This window comes from Numenius arquata, chromosome 6, assembly GCF_964106895.1.
Source record: "Numenius arquata chromosome 6, bNumArq3.hap1.1, whole genome shotgun sequence".
NCBI classification, from domain to species: Eukaryota; Metazoa; Chordata; class Aves; order Charadriiformes; family Scolopacidae; genus Numenius; species Numenius arquata.
In genome coordinates, this window is record NC_133581.1 from 25084959 (window position 1) to 25108363 (window position 23405).

The 23405-nt window shown below is 41.6% G+C and overlaps 1 protein-coding gene across 3 annotated transcripts in view; it reads right to left on the reverse strand.

Moving 5' to 3' along the window:
- Positions 1-18132, reverse strand: part of QSER1 (glutamine and serine rich 1) — a 46929-nt gene extending 28797 nt beyond the window's left edge. For 2 of the 3 annotated variants that reach the window (XM_074148519.1, XM_074148520.1), the window contains exon 1: positions 823-929. Coding sequence is in view for 1 of the 3 variants with exons in the window: in XM_074148518.1 (XP_074004619.1) it covers positions 823-935; positions 17906-18132 (340 nt within the window). In the remaining 2 variants the exon portion in view is untranslated. Of the gene's footprint in view, positions 1-822; positions 936-17905 lie in introns of those variants that run through there. The other variant, XM_074148518.1, reaches the window with a different exon arrangement.
- Positions 18133-23405: the final 5273 nt, after the last annotated feature.

Here is a 23405-nt window from a genome sequence, read left to right on the forward strand (position 1 = left end):
CCCTGTTGCTTACACCTTTCAATGGCTGAGGGAATGGGAATAGATGGGAAGCACTAGAGAGATGGCTGAGGAAACTGAATAGATGGGAACACTGGAGACATACAGAGTTTTGAGTAACTGAGATTATATCAAGACTGCAGAGTCTGCATCCTGAAATGTTCTCTGCAGTTCTGACCCTCTGTCAACCTGATCGAGGACCTGGCCATGAGACTGTAGATTCCAGCCAGCAAATGGGCTCAAGTATTTTTCCTCAGAAACTGAGTTGCAAAGCAAGCATGAAGAGGGCATGCCCTGTCTTCTTCTGACATGGAAACAGGATATCATCAGAATCACAGACAGATCCTGATGCAGATGTAACATCACTGAACTCACTACTATTTTAAAGTAATTTGCACTATGTCTTATTTTGCACATATAAGTACCAGCAACAGGGTGTTCCAACTTGCATTAGTTTTTCTATTTGCTTTAATCTAAAAGAATTGGCACAATTTCTGCAGCTGGCTTTGAGGCATACCTAATGTTTGGCCCTTATGCATAGGCCAAACCTTGAAAAGCTGTATTTTAAAGAATAAATGCAGTTTCCTTAAGAACCAACAAGAAGTTACTGAGCATAACCCCCCCCGCCTTATATTTTCCTTTTGACTTACAACATTTTGATAAAAGCTAACAACTGACTGTTAGCTTTCTACTACAAACTCAGCTTTTCTAATATGACAAACTCCCTCTGATTATAAAATTCATCAACTTGAATCTAAAATACGTAATACTTTGGGGGTTTTTCTTTAGCTATTTAAGCTGTAATCTCACGATATGAACAGTTACCAGTAGGGTGGTGTGTAGTAGAGTATCCAGAAAGCTGATGAGAAGCTGTGTATGTCTGTCTGTGAAGAAGATCTGTTTCTGAATGCGATGAATGTCCTCCTCCATAGCTTAAGCTAAGGAAGAAATTAAACATTATTAACAAAAATATACAGCTACAGATACATAGTACAACTATGAAATCTCAACCACGAGCTAAAAAATTGGAGAGATATAAGAGAACATAAGCCCAAGATCTGACAGATGTGGTTGTGCTAGGAAATCACTAAAAACATTAAGCAGATAAAAAAGTACTACAAAACCCAATGAGCCAAAGAGCAGGGGGGAACCTTACAAAAATCAAAGTTCATCATGAAAAAGTCTACAAAGGACTAGGTCAGAAAGACAGAGGTCTTCCTAGTTCAACTGTAAGAAATACTGGATGGACACTTTTTGTAATGATTTACTGATGTGAAGTCTGCAAAGCAGATGACTACAAATACATGCCCGATTTTAACAATTCAATTTCTGATTCCATTGAAACTTACAGGACCACATTTCATACTGGAATGATTAGGAAGCTGTGGGAGCAATGGTTTTTTAAAGATTTTGCTAATTTTGGTACAATTCTAACAAAATTGACAGTGAGAGCACTAGCAAGTCATAAATCTCAGTCTTCAGACCTCCTAGTACTAAATAGAAGCTAATGATCCACAGTTTTTATTTAACGTTTTGAAATGAGTCATCTAAATTAACATGGTGTTTTAATCGGGCTTAATAGAAATTTGAAAATATACAGTGTCTGGGCCCATGCAAAAGCAATAATGCAGAAAACAAAGAAATAAGATTTAAACATCAAGCAACATCAGGAATCTGCCCGAAGTGCTAGTGATTTCAAACTTAAAAGGCAGAAAGAGGAGGGGGAAGCAAAACAAAACCCCAAAGCTTTCCAACTTCCACAGATTCAGCTCTGTACAGCACCTGTCAATGTCAAATGGAAAAAATGAAAGCCAGCATGGCCAAGGAACCATTTATCTTCTTCTCTTCTTGCTTTTTGGATGTTAAGTTTATAGGTAGCTGCTACTTACTCCAATGCACATGTGAGATTGCTTTAAGTTCAAAATTCAATTGTAAACAGATGCCAAAAAACCCGAAACGATGAAACCCACAACCCTTCCTGCTGACTGTGTAAGGCAGACTTCCCTTACCCTCTTTCATCCCCTGGGATGAGGGGGCAGTCACTCTGCATAAGGGAAAAACTGAACACTTGATGCCAGGAATCATGACATCATGGGAAACTTTTACAGAAGTCACCAAATAATATAAACCATTGGCAACACTACTGGATTTGCTTCGTTTTCATTAAGATGACAAGAGGAGGCAGTGGAGATTTGATGAGCCTATAAGAGCACTATGACCTCCACACACGATGAACCAGCAAGAGCCTGTCTGTAAGAGACACACTTTAGACTTCTAGATTAACTCCATGCCTGAGAGGCACTAACGGGACATATTTTCCATTTCAGCTGCTTATAGCATAGCATGAGCAGTGCTACAGGTTACAGCACAGCAATGCTCCTATAGTCAGCATACCAGACTAAGGTACAAGACTAAAGAATGACCTAAAATCCTTTGAAAAAGCAAAGAACCTCAGCTACTGCTTTTCACAGTTGCACTCACTGTCTAGCACTTTAATACCTTTCACAGCAATAATTACCTTTTAAAGAATCGCCAAACCACAATTCAGAGTCAGCACATTGACATGCTTATGTGGGAGAGGACAGACCTTTGTGCAGTTCAACACTATGAATCAGCAACCGATTTCTATTATATGCTGACTGAAATCTAACGATTTGCATCATCGCTACGGACAATTGGCAGCATAACTGCATGACGCTGTAGGTCATTTTTTGATTTACAGCATTAAAAAAAAAAAAGTAATAGTTCCAGACAAAAAAATTACAATAGCATTCTGCACGTAAAACACTATGCAAGTAATAAAGCAAATTTAAATGTGTATTTTTTACAAGACAAATTTTTAAGTTAAGGTGGTTTGGTTTTTTTGAACAAATTGGTATTGCTACAAAAAAAAAAAACAACCTTAGGACACATGACGCTTTCTTCATAGTTTTTAAAAATAACAGTGTGCTACATGAGAAAGTATGGTTCTAACCTGAGTCATGGCAGTGCATGCATTGTTAGCAAGATCTTCATTGACACAAATGCTGATCTTGGGAAAACCTTCCACTTGTAATAGGTTTTACTAGGTTTTACTTAGTTTTACTTTCAAGTTTTTTTAAAAGCATTTACCTACATAAAAGTATGTGATGCTGACTTTACATTTAAAGGGCAAACTATGAAGTCATACTACATATATCACTCATACAGTGGACACCTTTTTCTGGTTCAGGCATTTTCAGGCTGAGAGGCATGTCTGGCGTTGCAGTGGTGTTCCTGGAAAGCTGGACTACGCTTTGCAGCAAACACCCTTCAGAGAAGGTGAGAGCTTGATTACTTGATCACATCAAGTAATATTGCATCATTCTTCTTCTTACATTGTCACAGAAGAAGGTCATGAGCAAAAAGTGGATGAACTTTACATGAAATTAATGACCAGAAAATTTTGGAAATGGAAAAAATAGTTTGTTGGTGGTTTTGGGTTTGTTTGTTTGTGGTTTTGTTTTTTTTTTTTTTAAATTTGAAATTTCTACCTATTCTGGTTGTTTGGTGAAGGTTGTGATTCAATTCCCCCTCTTCACTCCCTTGCAATAAACACCTTTTTTGTAAAGGAAAGGTACAGTATATGCAAAGACTAAAAGACAGTCTATCTTGTAGATGGGAGGAAGAATGCTCTGAATGACAAAAGCAACTTGTAAAAGAAACTTTGACAAGGACTTTGTAACACGGAGGATGCTGAAATTAACACTGCAAAAAAAGCTCTCGGCTTAGTATCTAAAAACCTTGTTAGTTGCTAGAATCTCTAAATTCTAGTAATTATGAGCATCATAAGAACATTGAAAGTATATGATGCTTTTTTTTTTTTTTTTAATACAAACTCCCAGGTCATAGTTAATGAAACTGTAACCTCAAAAATGAATCTTTCACTAAAAACATTGTGTTTATTAGAACAGTTAATTGTTTATTGTATAATTACTAGTTGCTGGAATGTAGATTCTTATCTCAAAAAAACCCTGCATATATGCCTTCAGTTTACATAAGCTTATCCTAAACATAAGCACAGCAATCTAAAAGAAGTTTACTGCCTTAGGGTTTCTTAGTATAAAATTTAGCTTTTAAACAGATGAACTTGTACAGCATGTAATTCACATATCAAAAAATACATTTAGCGTGGCAAATAACATTATGGCTACTTAGTCTTTTGCACTCTGATATTGAAGTTTGTTAAAATTGCACGAGTGCTCGCTTGTATTGAAATGTCAGATCAGTTAATGAAGAGATGCCTTCACATTTCTTGGTACTTTGTTATTTGTTATCATTAGTTGCTACACAGCCTTCCAAAAACACTTCCCCCTTATCACTGATGTATCACAGAGATTTCTCTCTTCTACTGGCATGGCTAACTGCACAGCGGAGCGATTACTGCCAGAAAGCAATACAAACTTGATACACAAATTTGGAAAATAGTTCCCTCTGAAGTTATTTTTCACTGAAAAGGTCTATTCAATCTTAATATTTAAGTGTCCTTTCAGAGATGTCCTGTAAAGAGCCACCATTGTTTGTCATTGCTGTGATGATGCAATCAAAAAATCCTCATGACAATAACAGTGAAGCAACTCAAAGATTAATCTTTTTTATTCAGCTACATCAGTTGGGCCAATAGAAAATTACTGCCTCTCCAGTAAAATTTTTGGAAGAAAAATGTATTTTAGTAACATTTAAGTGCAATTACTATACCTCAACTTTGACTTACAACTTCTTTTTGTTAGCCCATTTTGGCTTTCCTGAATCAACTTTTCACATATCTGTTGATACTGCTATTCTTAGGACAATTTATTTTCACAGCATTCTTCAGTCTAGTAGTTTCATATGAATTTAGGTCTCCAGCTGCAAAAGATTTTTGGGTTACATTGCGCTCACCACCCTCCCCACCTGCCAACACAATTCTCTGGTTTGCACTTTACACAAGTGACAGGTACATTTCTTAACTTCAAACTCAAATGTAAGGACCACTTTTACAGGGAATAAAACTTAGTTGCAATAAGCACTGGACATACAATTCTTAATTGTATTGTTCTCTTAATTCTCTTGTTCTCTTCAAATAAACTTGCTCTCCTAGGCATCCCTACAGAATGAAAAACAGAACCAAAAGCACTTTAAGCAAGTATCATTACATGGAAAGATGGCATTTTCATCTTTCTACTTAATTTCCTAGACCAATTTTCATTAGAGCTTAGCAATTTTTAAGATTTTTTTTTTTCTTTTTTTTTAAGTTTAGTTACAGCAATTATTCATGCTCTAGGGAAATATATAATGCCTACATGAAAAACACACCTGGACTTCTAAGCAGCAAAGGATACTTCAGGGTGCAATACCTTGTTCTTTTGTTCTTAGGCACTTGCAACTTCTGCCTCTGATACAAAAGGAAATGGCTGAAAAACCACATTAAATCACAGAACACTTTCAGAGCATTCAAACTGTGCAGGCTGTGCTCGAAGTGAAACCAGGCACCTACGAGACCAGTAGTTGCACAGGAAACCCCAGAGCGGAGAAGAACTGGGGCAGCCGCTGGATGGGAAGCCTCAGTACCCCAACCTTGGGCTCCCGGTGCAGGCCAACCAGCCTGAGATCCAAACCAGCCAAACCCAGTGAAACACAAGGAAGTAACCCCATGCACAACATACAGGTCATCACATTTGAGGTGGACCAGGGAAGCATTTTGATCTCATTTTTGGGCAGCCTGTTCCGTCTTAAAACAAGAGGAGCTTCCTGACTCCATACAGTCCATTTCTAAATAAATCACCAGAAAGAAGATTAAAACCACAGTGGATAGCCTCATAAGGACAGGGAAATGCCTTAAAATGCAAAGTATGAGTTTTATCTGATTTGAGATATATGTGAAACAGGGGAAATAGTACTCAAATTGCCCCCTCTGCCCCGAGGCTCCATTGCTTGGCAAAGGAGTGTCTCCTCAACCAGCTCTTTAGAGCTGCAATAGCAAGTTCCAGTCAGAGGCCGAAAGCAAAGCCACTTAAGATCCAAACACCACAAAAGTGACACATGCATCTCTAAATATTAAAAATACTATTCTAAATATAAGCTATAGAAACTAATATGCAGCTTCCATCTCTTTTTGTCCCCTATATTTTAAACATGTAAAACACAGTTCCAGGTTGCATCACCTGCTTGCATATTTATAATTGTTTTAATATTAGAGACTATTTAATATTCTGCTTAAATATTTATATTTGTTAATTTCCCTTTATTCACGGCATCCAATGGAGATACAATGGAAGAGTATTACCTGGAAACATTACTTGAATTTAATATAGACAAAACGGAGGCCTTTTGGCCAGCATGTGCTTCAGTTGCCCATTCTAACCACAAGAGAGCTCACCACCATTTGCCAAAGTCTAACTAGAACGTCATTCAGCATCTACGGTTTATCTATCTGCAGCTCAGAATAAAATTAAAATTTAAAAGTAGTGTTATAGGTAGATATATTTAATCCAAAAATGGGTTTGATCTTGTATTTTTCAAAAGCAGTGACTCTAAGGAAGCAGAATCATAAAGGATGGAGGCGTTCGCCTAGAAAGAAAGTTGCTACTTAAATGAGTTTAATACTGTTAATAACATCAAATCACTCCTGTCCAACAGACAAGCCAATGCACTGCTGGAAGCTTAAAAGCAAGCCCTTACAGACAACAGAAAATGTTTCAGAAATTAACTCCAATAGAAAACAAAGAAAAACAAACTCCTGCTCAGCCCAGAGACTCATTTCAGTGCAAAATATTTATTTAGAAATGTATACAATATGTGTTTTTTCACCTCTATTTCCCAGCAGCAGACATACTGAAGGAAAAAAAAAAAGGCACTGCAAGAACAAAGTTGGTTCAAAGCTTGCAAATGTTGGTAGGTTCAGGAAAAAAAAAAAAGGAATCAGTCTACTGCCTACATCTAATTCCCCTAATCCTCTCATAAAATGACACAAGACAAGACAATCCTTAACATTTGAAGATTCAACCGACATTTGCACAACAAGAAAGACTATTCAGCACTTTAGAACAGTTATGGTACCCACAAGACAAAAAGAAAAAGTCTGCTACTTGAAAAATAAAGTCCAACACTGAGAAATTAGAAAAAAAAAAGCATATCTAAAGTCAATACATCTTAAAAGGTATGTCGAGCCTTCCTTTGGGAACAGCACACATCTTTAGCATTTGCCTGACTTGTTTTTGAATTATCACATAAAAATAAATACATGTCAGTTAAGTATTATTAACTATATAATAATATTATTCTTCAAGATAGAAGATGACTTTTAGAAAGATGGAAAATACAGAATCAGATGCCAGTAGTACGATATTCCAGTAAAATACAGAAGAGTAGCATCCTATTGACAATCTCAACTATTGGTTATGTCGCATTCTTCCTTCTTAATGTAACTACAGAATACATATTCAATGTAGAATATAACAAATTTAAACATACTAGGGGCAGTCACCCTTCACTCTTTCATTAAAGATGAAGTTCTAGTGTTAATTTCCCACTTCAATTCATATGCAGAGCCACCAAGAGCATGGCTGAGACCACCATGACATGGACTGAAAACTGCCTCGAGGTACTTGCGAGAGGAAACACTCATTGCTTCCTTGCTTTCTAGGAGCTGAGATACAGGACCTTCTAAGAAACAGATTTTTGAGGTAGAAAATCACGTGCCAGGAACTGCCTGAACGATCAAAGTTCATGCTGTTCCGGTGATTCTCTACCTGGATACATGTTGTATCTTAAGAAGAGAAAAAGATTTTATGGCAAATAGGTCCATCTCCCTTTTATTCCCATGTTAATGTGTCCAAGCTCTTTATGCTCGATCCTTTTAAAAATTAAAAGACCCAAAACTGCTTCAGGAAAGCCAAAATAGTCTTACTGGTAATTCAATATCTGAGTGCAAGTGCTGGCTTGTCTGATTAAGTAACCTGTGGAGTTCTTAATAACAAAGACAATTATAATTCTGTTTTCATAAAAATCAGTTAAACTATGTCTTGAAACCAAATACTTGAAACTAATATTCAGATAGAAGTGAGCTATTTATAAACTTCAGTTACTATGGAGGGACTAGACAAATTACCTCATGTTTTCATTTCTTAACATATACAATGTAAATTACCTTTTTGCTATGGTTGAAATGCAGTATATTTAACAAAAAGTTTGTTTGTTTTTTTTTTTCCTTTTTTGCAAATATCGCTAACACTTCTCTTGGCAAAAAAGGGTGAAGGTATTTTAAATTTAGAATTAGAATTCTAAATATGAACTACTTCAAATTCCTTTAATGAGAAACTCCAAAGCTTCCAGCCCGCTTGCAGGAACCCAGAAGCCGGAGGAGCACCCAGGGCTCCCGGTCCCCCTCCGTGTGCCCAGGAGCAGGGCTGCAGGGCTGGGGGTGACAGCCTGGCCACAGTAGCCCCCCACCACTGCTGCGGACCCTTCAGCTGTTACCCCGTAGGGCAATCAGGGCTGCAGCACCAAGGCAGGCTTCTGTTGGAAACACCTCTGTGTCCTATCAGGAATTTTCAAGGAATTCATTAAAATCGATTACTCAAAACACCCCATGGGAAAAAATGTCAACTGTGTTTAGATCTGAACATTGCAAATAAAACTGACCATAAAGCATTGTATTAGTTAAAAGTTCTTTACAGCTTACCCACTCTACCTCTGCTCTTTTCTACTGCTACAGCCTGCCAAAATTATTCTATAATATTGCCAGTTTTGAGCTCCTGATTCACCTTTTAAGGTTTCAAGGTCTGGAGAGGAGCCTCTCAGCATTTCCTGCTCTGAATATCGAAGCCTAACTTTGATGTCCTCATTAAGTAAGTATCATCACTCCCCACATCTAAACAGACACTGATTTACCCACACTTACCACCCAATTTATATTATAATGCAGTGTCAGAAATAATCTTAAGGCATTTGTCTTCCCTGACAGTTTCTACTGTACTGCTCCCTGCAGAAAAACGAATACCCATTATGGTACCCGTAATAGGGTAACTTACACTTTGTAAAGAACTACAGTTATCTTTTCTCACCTTTTGAGGCACTGGATTATTTTGTCACTACATTTATTTATCATAGAGGAAAAGGTAAGAGAAAAGGAAAGAACTTTGTCTTTACCCAGCATGGAAATAATTAGCTGTGATTTTTTAAATTAGCAATACTTCTGTCCTACAGAGCTTTACTCACAAAGATTTTTGTAACAGACAGTAATGGAAATCTAGCACTTTTTCTCAAATATGTGATGCTATGCTGTTGTCAAAAGGGTACTTGCAGATAATCGAAACTCTTCTTGAGATCATCACAACATTAATGGTTGAGCACAGAGCATAATCCTCTATTACAGTTGGCCAAGATACACACAAAAAGATTTCATTACTTTTAACAATAAAATTTTATTTCAAAATATAAAAATCAGCAGAGCATTATCTCTAGATGTGGCTTAGCCACATCAGTGTGTTATTAAAAATACAATTCATTTCAGCTATTGAAATGCTTCTCAACCCTTACCCTCCCACAGTTATTACAGTGCCATACGTTGTGGCAAGCTAGAGTATTACCTTTGGGATACTATAGGAATGCTTGATAGCTCATTTCTTAATAAGCTCATTATTTTCCAATTAAATGGAGAAAACAATGCTGATGTTGAGATACTAATCACAAAAAATGTAAGAGGTGCAAATATATATATGCCCTATCAACTGACAGAGCCATCTTAGGCAACACCTCTTTTCATTATCAAATCTCCTAGCACTTCGCAGTTCCATAACCCATGAAATATCTTCTTTTTCAATCTAGGGAAACTAAGGCACAAACACTAACCCACTCAGATTTCCAAAAGACGTCAGCCCTCACAACCGAATTTCAAACAGTACTGAAATAAGAGTTAGTTTCTCAAGGTTTCACAAAGTTAAAATTTCTAAGAGCTTAGTATGCAACATACTAAACTACCGCGAAGATCAGTGGCTTCACAGCTCACAGCCGCAGAACTTGCAAAGAATCAACGCATCTACTCACTTCCTACATCTGAGACCACAAACCTTACCCATCCTTGGTCATCCGTACAGCCTAGAATTCAAGGCCATTAAATACTCTCTAAGCCTTCCAGCACGCCTACAAATCCGGTACAGTGTTTTCCCCATCCCAAAACACACTACAAGGGCTAAGCAGCTCACGTGAACTCCTTTAGATTCAATGAAGAGGCATCCCTATGACTAACACCTCTTCTATCCCAATTTAGGAGGTGTGCCCAGGAAAGATCTAACATATTAACACCACACAGTTCATCATAAAATGCAGCAGCAAGAGTCCTTTACATTAAAGGAAACATCACAGGGTGTTACTCCCTACTTTTATAAGGAAAATCAGCACAGTCCTTGAATTTGGCTCTTACATCTCTTGGTTGATGCTCTCTTCATCCTAAACCGGATTAAAATTTACTTTTCTAACCTTGCAAAGAGGACCTTGCCTACCATATTGTCACCAGTTACTATTTAGCTGAAAATATCGTAAGAACCCAGTTGCGTGTGAATGCTTCAACTAGAAAACATGCACTGTTCAAAACTGTAGAAAAACAGTTACAGCTATAAAGCATTTAATTTGAGATTGGAAAAACTTTACTATATAAAACAAATTCCTTAAATATGCCCCAGGTATTGATTTAAGATTTCCTGATGTTCAGGCAGATGTCTAAACAAAAACAAGTATTAATAGAGATCAAAACAGTACACACTCACAAACTAAAAATATTCCCTAACTGGTGAAAAACCTGTATTTTCTTTTAAAGAGAATAACAAAAAGGAGGTTTTTAGAGGGGAAAAGAAGAAAATCCCAGTTCTCTTCAGTGGCACTGAGCATCAGTAATCTTTAGGTCACCAGTTCCAGCAACAACTGAAGGCAGTTAACAAATGGTTGCTGTTGAGAGTCCTAACAAAGTTAGTTTTCTAGGATCACTCTTTGTACAGCAAATGAGCAAATGTTCACAATGAAGAAAAACCTATTAGAAACCCTATCCTTGGCAGACTCGGTAAAGAATAATGAAATGGGAGGAACATAGGAATGGAAGGATTATTTGCTATCTAGCACTGGAATTTTTGACACGGAGAAGAGAGAAAGTAAACAGGATGTGGTGTGAAACACGAAGTTGCCGTATTTCTGAAAGGGATTTCCTGGTCAGAAAAAAGTGCAACATGGGAACGTTGCAGCACACACTGGTTCATTCAGAATCACCACGAAACACCAGCCCGACTGCACACACACCACGCAGGCACAGTGGTCATTTGTCTGGCATGTTCTGGATGTCCCGAAGCATTCAGAACAATTTGCCAGACATCTGGAAACACTAGACAAAGGGCCACAGCCCTCAAACTCTTTTCACACAACACTACCAGGTGAAAAAGAGGGTTATCTCCAATGAAATCTAGATGTATGACAGCCCCAAGTATAATTCATACAGGGTTATTAAGGAATAAATGTTGCTTAGTATCCTCCAATGTAAATACTATTACTCTAAGATAAGGATGCCTAAGGGTGTCTTCTTCCCACTGAGTGTAATTGGTTACACTTATACAAGTCCTAAGCAAGCAACAGAAGTAGGCATGTAGAAGGAAGATGAAAAACAAGAAAAGCAATATGGGCAAATAAAAGCTTGTCTAAACATATGTAGGTTCTTGCTGAATTGTTTTGGAATAAGAAAGTCCAAGAGTGCAGGGATTCAAAAATAAAAGCTCCTTGCCCCTATCTATTGTAACCCATAGTCAGAGAGGTTCTGAGGACATTCTTAAGTGTCCATTCATCCCCAACAGTCCCTTCAGAGGAATAAAACAAGGAAGCAATAATGTAAAGAGAGGTGACAGAAAGAGTAGCAGAAGTAAAACCAAAACCTATGGAATCTGCTCAGTGAGGTAAGTAAATCCAGTACTTAATAACGAAGTGCTCTGTCTTCTCCGAGCACATTATTTCTCTTTGCTTAAAAATTCTAAGAATGTTGCTTTCTCTGTCATTTGCATGGTACAAGAAATGCCGTGCTGGAAAGGCTGAACCCTGCATGGTGCTCAAAGTTATTTTTGTCACACTAAAGGCTGCTAAGGAAAGTCTGAAGTGAGACTATTGATGTGCTGCCTTTTAACTGGTTTTTGTTTGGGTTTTTGTTTTGTTTCATTTTTAATGTATGGAATAAGCACTCATATACAAAATAACTGTTCTGACACGCAAATTTGTAAATGCTTTGACTAAGTACAAGAAATAAAAAAATCCAAGGAAAATACATCCACTAAGAGCTCTAGTATTGTTTAGAATGAATATAATCCAGATATAGGTGCCTCTATCCTGACAGGAACAAAGATTTTTCTAAAAACAAGCTCCTTCCTGTGACAGCATCATGCCAGAATCAACAGCATCTCCAAGAAAAAAATAAAAGGTGGGCAAAAGTACAGAAGAAATAAAGGGAAAAGGTTGTTCTCTGGCGGTATGAAGTAAAGGCCTACAACTAAAGTGAACAGGTAAGATACACATATGGGACTGACAGACTTTTTGCATAGGTGGAAGAATATGAAAACCCCTTCTTTCAGAACAACATATTCAATAACCTGTGTTGAAGTTGTTGGCTCCATGGGAAAGGGTTCACATCTGAAATATTCTAGGTGATCTCAAGAGAGATCAAACACTAAATGAACGTGGACACTTACTATGTGCTCTGGCAGGGAAGCAGGCAGTACAATTTGCTTGGGACAACCATTCAAGACCGTGACACGGCAGGGCTGAGCCTCATCTAAATGCTGCCCAGGATTGCAGGTCAGAGTCCCACTGAGGCCACGCAGCTCAGTCCTTACAGCTCTGCTCCTGGCTCGTCCCCCAGTGCCACCCCTGGATTCCTGTCTGACAGCATGGGTACGTCAGCGCAGCTCTCCCACTCAAGAGAAAGCTGCTCACCTCCGGGGTCAGGTTAGTTTTCTCATGGATTAACAAATCAGACCAGCTCCCTGTGCAGTTGCACAAACACCAGAGCCAACGCAAGGGAGGAGGAAGGGAGTCCTTTCAGCAGCAGTGAGCCCGAGCAGCGAGTTCAGCCATCTCACGTAACTGCACCCTCAGACCGAGTTTCAACTCGTTCCTTCTGCAGGGTGCTCTATGTCACCATTTCTCGCTGCCATCAAAGCGACATGAAATGCTCCACACAAAGTTGTCTTTAAAATCATAGACAGGTAAGCGGCATGTGATTCCAAACAAGCCTATCTGGCTCACCTTGAAACTTTAGCAAAGGTTTTACAAGATGATCACACATCTGCATCTGTGAAAAGCTGAGGGGCACACAGCAAGAATGTGCTCAGCAGCCTCTCTGTTCAGTCAATCTTTGACCTTGTCACAGCTGTTATTCAGCGTGTACTGAATGCAGGTTAAAACAAGAAAGTTTAAAAAAAAAAAAAAGACTGACAAAAGCTAGCAAGTCCCTGTAAGGTATCCATGCTACACCATAGAGTATCTGTGTGTTATTCTGTGTGTATAAATGTTTTAGATATAAACTATGACAGAAAGTTTGGTAAGATTTTAAAATTACCTACCTTTTTATATGTTCATAAAGTTTATTTAATCCTTCTGTGCCTTTTCTTTTAATAGCAAATGTTCTAAATATATTCATAGTTTATGAGCTCTACCTTTCAACATTTGAAACACTGTGCCATAGGGAACTTTTTGTAGGAAATGTGTTTAACAACAGGCATTGCTTTTAGCTCTCAGAACAATTTCATTTGATGAAAGAAAATGTTGTATGCTTTTCTAAAACACACTGTCTGCACTTTTAGAGCTTCTATAGCTATGCAAAAATACATTAGAATCCTTAACTAAATCACAATTATCATACAGTTGTTACAATAAGCATTAGTTTGACAGCTATGCAAAAATACAAGTTAAAAAAATCATCATAACTGTTCATCATAAAAGTTTGTCTCTTGCTTATGTAACTTTGCATATGAACTATCACTGTAAACTCATTGTATTAGATTAGCTGCTATAAATATAGGCCACACTAACCAAATGTCAATGTTATCTATTGTAAAGAACCATCTTAAATTAAATGAAACCCGTATGTTTGGGTAGGGCAGAGACGGACAAAGACTACCAGACATGAAGAATCAGAGACTAGCACAGTTGCCATAAAATTTAAAACAACAAAATAATTGTGACTGACATTCAATCGCAGATAGCAGAAGATTTGGGTCTTAGAGCTGTGGTAAAAAACAAGTAAGAACAGTGAGCTCCCTCCCCTAGCAAAAATCCTTCTGTGAATGAAACTCTAGAAGTATCCACAAGTCAGACGTATACTCAACCAGAAGCCTCATCCATTATCACCCATCTTCATTTCGCTTTCCAAACAATTATGATGGTCTTTCAAACTATTACACATTTGCCTGTTTTCTGAAGACCACTTTTTTCTCAAGCAAGTAGCAAGTAAGCACAACATACGTTATCTGCTGTCCAATACAACGAGCTTTAGATGCTGTCACAAAAAGAGAGTTTCAGCACAGAAGTAAGGTTTTTTTTAACAGCTACAGAAAAAGGCCGAAAGTGGCTGTGTGCCCATACAACCATCAGAAATTCCTTCAAGATGCTGACAGCCTGTGCAAGAAGCTGGGGCAGGAGGAGAAGGGGACGGGGAGAACAGGAGCACCTCTTTCACCCCCCTGCTACAGGCCTGCCATCCCTGCATTGCTCAAGCACTCTTCAGTGGAAGCCATCTCTGTTCAGTTAACACAGTGATTCAAGCGATTTCCATCAGCTCCCATCCTGTTTCACCATCTTCTCCCATTCCATGGGAAAAGTTATGTCACAGCAGGCCTGGTAGCAATGTCCTTATAATACTTCACCACACGTTTCCTTTAAGTCAATAGGAATAGTGCCATTGCACAGACAAAACAGTGCCTGCAAGAAATAAGGAGCAGGATAAAAACCAGATGGCTGAAGTTAAGCGCAGGAAGACAGGAGCAACGCTTGTAGGGAGGAGAAATCATTTTGATGAGCTGAGACTGTGAACATGACTCTCCGTACAAAGGGAACACAGCCTGCCACGACACAGCCTGCAACAGCATAAATATGAAATGAAATTTGAATGAAATATTGTTATCTGTATCACCTAAAGGCTGAATTCTTTTCAAGCAAGTACCAGATGAACATGACACACATTTTTTTAATTTAACATCAGGCTAATGCAGCTTCAGCTGTTTAGATGACTACCCGTCAACCACAATCAAAAACACCGTTTTGAAAATGTGAAGTGATCTGTAACACAAGTCGAGAACACTGACAGCGTATTCCCTTACTGTACATCTGTACCTTCATGATTTGCTTCCAGGCTGGTACAAGCCTTAGCAGTGATAGGCATGACTCTTATGTCCCAATTCCCCAGCGACTGGCTCCCAATCCATACAAAGATAAATGTTATCAGTGACAGAGGAACCAGAAACACCTATACAAGCCTAGACTGCATTTAACATTGTGTCCAATATGGTTCAAATCTTTAAATCTTGCTGAAGACAGAGTATTTTAAACTCTTACTAAAATGACATGAACTCTAAGAAGCCAGTACAGGAGAACTACAAACACAAAATACGATTCATAACATTTTCCCTGTCTTTGCTACAGTTAAAAAAAAAAAAAAGTTAAAAACGTTTCAGTCAACACATTTAAAATGCATCATTCATAGCCATCTACACAGCCTCCAGAAAAAACTTTTAAGAAGTGAAAGCTAGGTCTTCTTGGTGTTGCTTCTTAAAGTATAGCATAAATATTATCATATCAAGAATGGATTCAGTAATACTTATTTGATTGTTTTGATTAACAATTTGATTGGTAAAAGTAGCAGGCATTGATCCAACGAGTTTCTGCACGGTACTTGTCTTGGGACTGTTCTCCATGCCATTTCAATTAAGGAATTCCCAAAAAATATAATTAATATTGCATTAATATAGCAGCTATTAGAAAGATTAAAGTTAAGTTTTGAAACCAGGGGATTTTTTTTTTAATAATCATCAAGCAGTTGTGTTTCTTCTAAGATCCCAGAGGGACCCACTCTTGCCCCTGTACTACATATTCTTAAATACCCTGGAAAATCCAAACCTTCCTCACGGAACAGACGGCACAATCCTCCATAGACTACAGAAAGGACATGTCACTGACTTCCACTGAAATCAACACAGCAACATGACCAAAAGTAGTTCAACAACTAAGAAGAACGGAAGGCAGGAGACCTCACTTTGCCTTTTAGGCAACTCCGCAGAGAACTTGGCAAAAGATAGATTCATAGGGCAATGTTTCGGCAAAAAAACCCTTGCAATTCTCTGTGAAACAAGGAATCTAGAGCCTCACACCCCAAGGAGCACCTATTATCTTCATACTTAACGTTGACTTAATTGCTTCCAAAATGCAATGTCCACAATTCAGGAAGGGTGGCAATAAACTGGAGGGGATCCAAGAGAAAACTAAGAGAATAACTGAGGTAAAAAAAAAAAAAAAAAAAAAAAAAAGTCTGGTAACAAGCTTCAGAAGATTACTTATTTTTCTTAATAAAAAGAACAACAAGCAAGAAATTAATCAAAATTCATAAGAATTCATACCTGGGAAAACATAAGTTATAGTGGGACTTTCAGCATCGGAGGCTGTAGCAAGATTCATTGGCTAAAAACTAAAGGTAGCCCTCTTCAGAAATAAGAAATAAAATACAAATCAGCCACTTCTATACTTTACCAAGAATTGTGCTCAATTTTGCCTCATTGGAAATTTTTAACCTCCTATCACGTAAACTTTAAGATTTTTCTAATTCTAAGATTGAAAGAAAAAAAAAGGCGGGGGGGGTCCTATGGCCTGCATCATGAAGAGGTCAGACTAGATGATTGCAACAGTCCTTCTGACTTGATAATCTATTAATCTTATCACAGATCAGAATATACTTCCAGGCCACTTCCAGGACCGAATGCGAAGTCATCTATAGGCGCACCTATTTTGACGGTCTATTTTTAGCCTGACACTACTATCTTTTACCTTTAAGCGCCGTCGAGATCCGAACCGCAGATACATCAAGCAGGCGGTAACAAAAACCTAATCACTTCGAAAACACTCATTTTCTGGCAGAGTTATACCATCAAAAAGGCAATCCGAAGCCAATAAGATATCCTGTATTTTTCCCGCACTTCCCGGAACTTTACAGAACTCTCCGTGGGACTGAATCGCTTCAAACAAGTTTAAACTGAGAGGAGGCTCCTCCGCACGCCCGAGGAAAGATGTTAACCGGACTCAGCAGAGCGAAAAAACAACGAAGCGGAGAAATAAAAGGGCGAAGGCGGGAGGGGGGGGGGGGGGATGCTAGCGCGGCGCCTGCCGCCGGCCCGGGGGCTGCCGGCTGCCGCCGCGGGGTGAGGTGGCCCGACGCCCCGGCATTGTGCCCGCGGGCCCGGGCAAGGCGGAGCGCTCCCCCCCGCCGCCCCCGAGCCCCGCTTCCCTCCCGGAGAGCCGGGCAGGGACGCGTGAACTCTTGAACCCGCGCCGCAGCCCAACGCCAGTCTCCGGGGCGGAGAGCGGCGGCGCGCCCTGCGCGGGGAAACCGCCCGCCCCGCCGCCGCCGAGGGCCGCCGGTGCCCGGGGAGCGCTGCTCCGACCGCCCTCAGCCCGCCCGGCTCGGCGTCCGTGCCCACCAGACGCGGAGGCGCGGTGGGACGCGGCCCGCCCGGCCTCACCCGCCGCTGGGCCCCACTCGCCCCCCGGCCGCGCCGTTGGGACGCCCCCCGCCGCCCTGGCTTGCCCCGCCAGAGGGGGCTCCTCGCCTGCCCGCGGGCCAGGCCCCGGCCCAGACCCCGGCCTTTCCTGCAGCAGCCCCCCGGCGGACCCTCCTCACCTGGGCTTGAGGCTGCCGGCGCCCCGCTCGTAGGCCCAGGAGGCGGCAGGCTGCGCGGCGGCCGGGGCCAGGGGGTCGGCGAAGCTTGGGGTCGTCGGGTAGTTCCTGTCCATCATCGGGGCAGGGCGCGGGGCCGGGGCGGCGGGGGCTCCGCTGGGGCCCTGCGCGCAGGGCGGCGGCGGCGGGGACCGAGCGGGGCGGGTGGGAGCGGCCCCCCCCTGCCTCATGCGGGGCGGGCAGCACCGCGGCCCCCTCCCCGGCGCGGGCCAGGCCGCCGCGTCCCGGCCCCCCTGCCCGGCCCTGCCTCCACTCCCCTCCCCTCCCGCTCAGCTGCGGGCGGCGGCGGGCGGGCGGCTGAGGGGAGCTGCGCAGGGCGGCGGGGGCTGCGCGGCGGCCAGGCGGAGACCCATGTCGAGCTGCTCTTTCCCAGGATGCACCTCCCCCGCCAGCCCGCACTAGGGCTCACGGGGCTCCGGCTCGGTGGCCGGGGGGCAGGGAGGCCGCGGCGGAGCGGAGGCGCCGCTGGAGCCCGGTGGGGGGAGGAGGAGGAGGTCTGTGACTGGGGACCAGGCGGCCGCGGCCTGACAGGGAAGCGCGACGGCTGGAGGGGAGCGTGGCGGGGGGCGGTAGCCGCCACCGGGGCGGGGTGGGGGGGCTGAAGGCGGGGACGGCCGGTGAGGCGGGGAGGGAAGAGGCCGGTTTCTCGGCGGGGCCGCGTCAAGTGAAGCGCTGGCGCTTTGTTGGAGGGGCCGGGGCGGGGCCATCTTGTTTCCCGCTGAGGGGAAGCGGCGTCAGCGCTGGCGGGCCCGCGGTCCCTGCGGGGCGGCCGCCACCGACAAGATGGAGGCCGACAGGGCCGCCTCAGCCCGGCCGCCACCCCGAGCGGCGGGTTGCCTCGCGGTGGAGGGGAGCGCATTGTAAAGCAATTTGTAGGGCGGCTCTTCAGCCCTGCCCCGCCGCGGGAGGAGGCGCCCGGAGGGTGACGCCGCTCCCGCCCGCCCGGGCGCCTCCCCTCCGCCCTCCTCACAGAAAAATTAAACTTCTGAGGGAAATACAACACAAGAAGCCACGGCGGTGGGCGCGGGGGCGGGAATTCGGTGGGGCTGAGGCTCACCGGGGGAAACTCATGGCTGTGTGTCCCCTCTGGGCAGCGCAGAGGTGCTTCGAGCTCCAGCGTGCCGCTGTTCTTTATAGAGGTTAAATAATATAAAAGCACAGCCCTTTGGCTATTTTTTTTCTTTATTTTTGCAAGCTAAAAGCCTCTAGTATAACTGTATCAATGTATATCAGAGCTTTCCAAAGTCATTCCCTATCAATAAGGCACTGCAGGCCTGGAGTCTAAATAGGCCAAAAGTCAAACAGCAAGAGGCTAAAGAGAGAACTGGACAGAAACAATATTTAAGTATTTAGACAATTTAGTCCACTTGTACTTTGCACAGACAACAAATTCCTACATCATAGTCTGCGTGCTCGTTAAAACAAAGTGTAAGGGAAACGGGCACAGAACAGGGTAGGAGTAAAGGGGATATCTCTGTGGGGCAGGGGGATGGTGGGTTGAACTATGGTGTCTTGCTTTCCCTGCAGGTTGAAAGTACACAGGCTGAGCTGAGCAGGAGGAATGTGCCTCAAAGGTAAAGATGAGGAATATGCACTTGAAAAGAAGGTGACTGCACCTGAAGGCAACGCTCAGAAGAGGAAGGTGTATGCATGCTAATGAGTAAGTAAGTCTTTTGAAGATTCAGTTTGTAGTACTCCAGGCAATATCGAACCACAGAGTGAAATTAATTTTGTAGTGAAATGCAGACTTTAGAAACTTGTCTACAGCCAATCAGATTAGCTGCTAAGAAAAAAAAAAAAAACAAAATCTCAACGCTTGAATAAAATAAGTGGATTGGCTAATATTAAATGAGAAAGCAGGAAGGTAAGAGACTTTAGGAGGAGACGCTGAGGCTCTGCTTTTCTCATGCCTAGTTTCAAGAAGCAGCAAAGCCCACTGTAGGAAGAAATGCAGCCTTGGATCAGGAGGGAAAGGTAGGTGTGAAAGCCATCAGCACCGACCAGAGCGAGCGAAGTCACCCAGAGGCCAGGGCAGAGGGAAAAGAAGAAAAGAAGCGTACCAAAGTCAGAAACCAGCAGAGTGAGTTTTCCTTGTGTTTGCTTAAGTTAGCACCTGTATTGCTTGCAGCTGGAGGAGGGTACGTGGGGGGTGGGAGATCTTCTTTCCCTGGGAAACACGAGGGTTGCTGTTTTACATATGAACGAGACCTGATGACAGAAAATGACTCCAGTTTTATGCTAATGAGGAAGCACTTACGCTGCTGATACTATTGAAAGTAGCATTTCCAGCGGGGAAGGACCTACAGTTTTTTATTTCCCTGCAGGATCTCCGCTAATCTCCATTATAATTTACACTTAGAGTGCATTGTTTCCCTCGAGTGGGCCTGAGGGAAGGGTGATACACGGACCTAAGTGATATGAAATGCTTTTCCACCTAGCTGTAGTGTTTGGTTATCTAGAGTGAATGTTTTGGTGTGGAGCTACCTTAAAAGTTTCTTGCCACAAATTTGGGACAACATATTAATAAATTGTAACACTGCAAGTGCTTTGTTTGATTTTTCTCGAGTAATGGCAACATGAACCTTAAAGAGTACTGTAATGTGTATTTTCATTATAGGATATTTCTTTAAAGAGGAGGGAGGGGTGTGTTAATACTGTTAGATGTGTGGCTGTAAAATCACGTTACATGAGAAATCACAAACAACGAACAGCAGTCCAGATTTACAGGCAGGGAAGCATACACACTTAGTTTAGACCACGGAATGAACTAATTGTCAATATACCACAGACCCAGTGTTTCCCTGAACATTATTGGAGTAGATCCTCTTTCGTGTAATCAAATAGCGAATTTGAGTGAAACAAAAGTTGTGACAGCTGTTAAGTTTCATTTCTTTTATATGGTTTTAATAAAGGTGGAGTAGACTGAAAACCTCATCGCTAATGTCCATAACCACCAAATAAAGTTGGTTTATCCAGTACGTTGCTTTTCCTGTGTGTAAGATAAAGCTACTTGTTCGGGGACCAGCCAGTGAGACTTCCACAGTTTTCTCATTTAAAACTGATCCCTGCTGCTTGTTGCCATCCTTTGTCTAGGAAAGCTACCCTGAAGTTTGTGCATTTTATCTTTTTGTAACCAAAAGATATTTTGTAACACCATTCTCGAGGACAACAAAAGAGCCTGTTTAGAGTAAGTGCTTTTACAGTATTTTGGTATCCATGATACTTACAAAAAGCTTTTCTGAAATGTGTCAGCGATAGAAAAAATACTTTGGTAGGTCTTGTTAATACATATGTTAATTCAATGTTTAGATTAAAGTGTACATATTAAGATATATATTTGGAAGTCATACTAGACGTGTTCATGATTCTGAATATTGAAAATATTTTTGTGTTAGTAAGGCGTGCTTTCATTTCAAATGCAGCAATTACTTGCCGTTTAGGACTGAGCTTTGGTGGGCTTTAACACTTCATGAACTGTAGTTCATAAGTGAGTGCCTATAGCTAGCGATGGTATTGTATGAGCTTATCTCTCAAGTCAAGAATTTAATATAATAAATATATTTTGCTGAAACACAAGCTAATACTATTTTTCACTCTATTTAAGAGCAGAGTCTTAAATCACAGCACTGTAACACAATCTGTGCAGCATACGAGCCTGGGGCAGTACTGAATTTTTGTTGCTCATTTCTTTCCCTAGGTGAACAGTCTCTGCTTGGAAAAATAATGTAACAAATCCGTTACAGAGTCAAAAGTATCATGTGATGGTTAGGAGACAGATTTAACTACTTAAGGTAACACTGTAATGGGAGTTGTCTGCCTAAGGTCAAGGAGCGATCTTCAAAGCTGCAGCATGTGCTGCTGCCTCCAGGTGTGGCGGTGGCAGCAGGGCTCGGCTGGGCTGCCTCAGCTGCTTGCTGACACCCAAAGGAGAAGGCTTTACTCTCCCTTCCTTCTTCCCTGCTCCACCCTCCCACTCCTAGCAATGCGCACTGGCCACAAGATGGGCAGTAAATTCACTCCACTGACAAAAGAACACTTACTTTTTTGCCAGAGGTCATTTTCCTGTAATTTTGTTGAGCAGAGTTAGCTTGCTTTGAATCAAACGAGTGCTGGCTCAGGGCAAGCAGTGGTAGCGTGTAGCTAGAAGCAGCTGGGAAGGGAAGGAGATGACAAGAAAGAGCAGGGAACTTTTACTTTTGATGATGAGATGTTGACTTGGCTCGTGGTATATTTAGGAGTGCTTGAGGATATACCTCTGTGGACAGTAACGGGCTTCTCTGCCCATATGCCAGTTCAGCCAGAATCAAGCCAGCTCTGTTCCAGAGCTGTGTTAGCTAATATACGCTGCCCCTTAGGGAAACTTTCCTATTTTCCTCTTTCAGTTTAAATAATTTAATGTTACACAATGCTGAATGGCAATATTGCTTTTTGAGGTCTAGTTTTATGTTTAAAGTGATGGTATGCCAAATGAAAGGCAGGATCAAGCTAATGGGTAGTTGGCAGTTTTCTGTGGTTTGGTCATAATTAAAACCAATATATCAATCACAAATCCCAGGCCAGAATAGTGCCCCAATTCACACTTGGTGTTGATTTATTTATTTGTAACTGATTTATTTATTTAGTAACTTCTTTGTTGCTTAGTGTGCTGTTACTATTACCCATGTTAACAGAAAAGCATCAGCCAGTGTTTCAGTCAGTTGAGTGTAGGTATTTTGTATGTTTTATATGTACAAGACTGGCCAGGCAGAAGACTATTATGGTATGTTACAGCTTTAACAGTACTACAGATGTTAAATACCAGGATAGCACCAGTAAGGGTCCTTGTGCGTGTGGCAGGAGATGTTACAGAATGGGGTGATTCTTCATAGGGCCAGCAGTTGCTGCCTGTGCTTTTGGCATCCTTTTTATTGCAGGTACAACAAACCTGGCTCTACAAGGCTCTTCCAGTGTCTCTCTGTCCCTGTATGCCCTCTTCTCCCACAACAGCCATTGTTCCTGTCTTTCCATGACACATGGTGCCTGGTTTTGGTCTTGTCCTGGCTCTTCTTCATGTTTAAGTGCCAGAATATTATTTTTTTTCTTGCATTAAGAGGCTTTCAGCGAAATCTGTAAACTCTTGGTTTTGCAGCAAAATTCTTGGTATGGTATGCTTCAGGGCAATTTTTGATGGGCTGCAAAGAATCATGGAAGAATAGTCAGATGCACATCTGGATCAGCAGCTTCAGCTGTTGTTGATCGAAGAAAGTGGTTAAAGGCACGGCATGTGGTTAACTGCAATTCTGAGATTACAGCTTGGTTGTTGAAAGTGGACAGAAAGGACTGTATTTCAATTCATAATAGCACTTTATTTTGGAACTATCAGAGTATCATAAATAGTTCGCTAACATACACAAACATCTTAGTGGTTAGCTTTCAGTGGCTAACCATTTGTCAACAAAAGCTC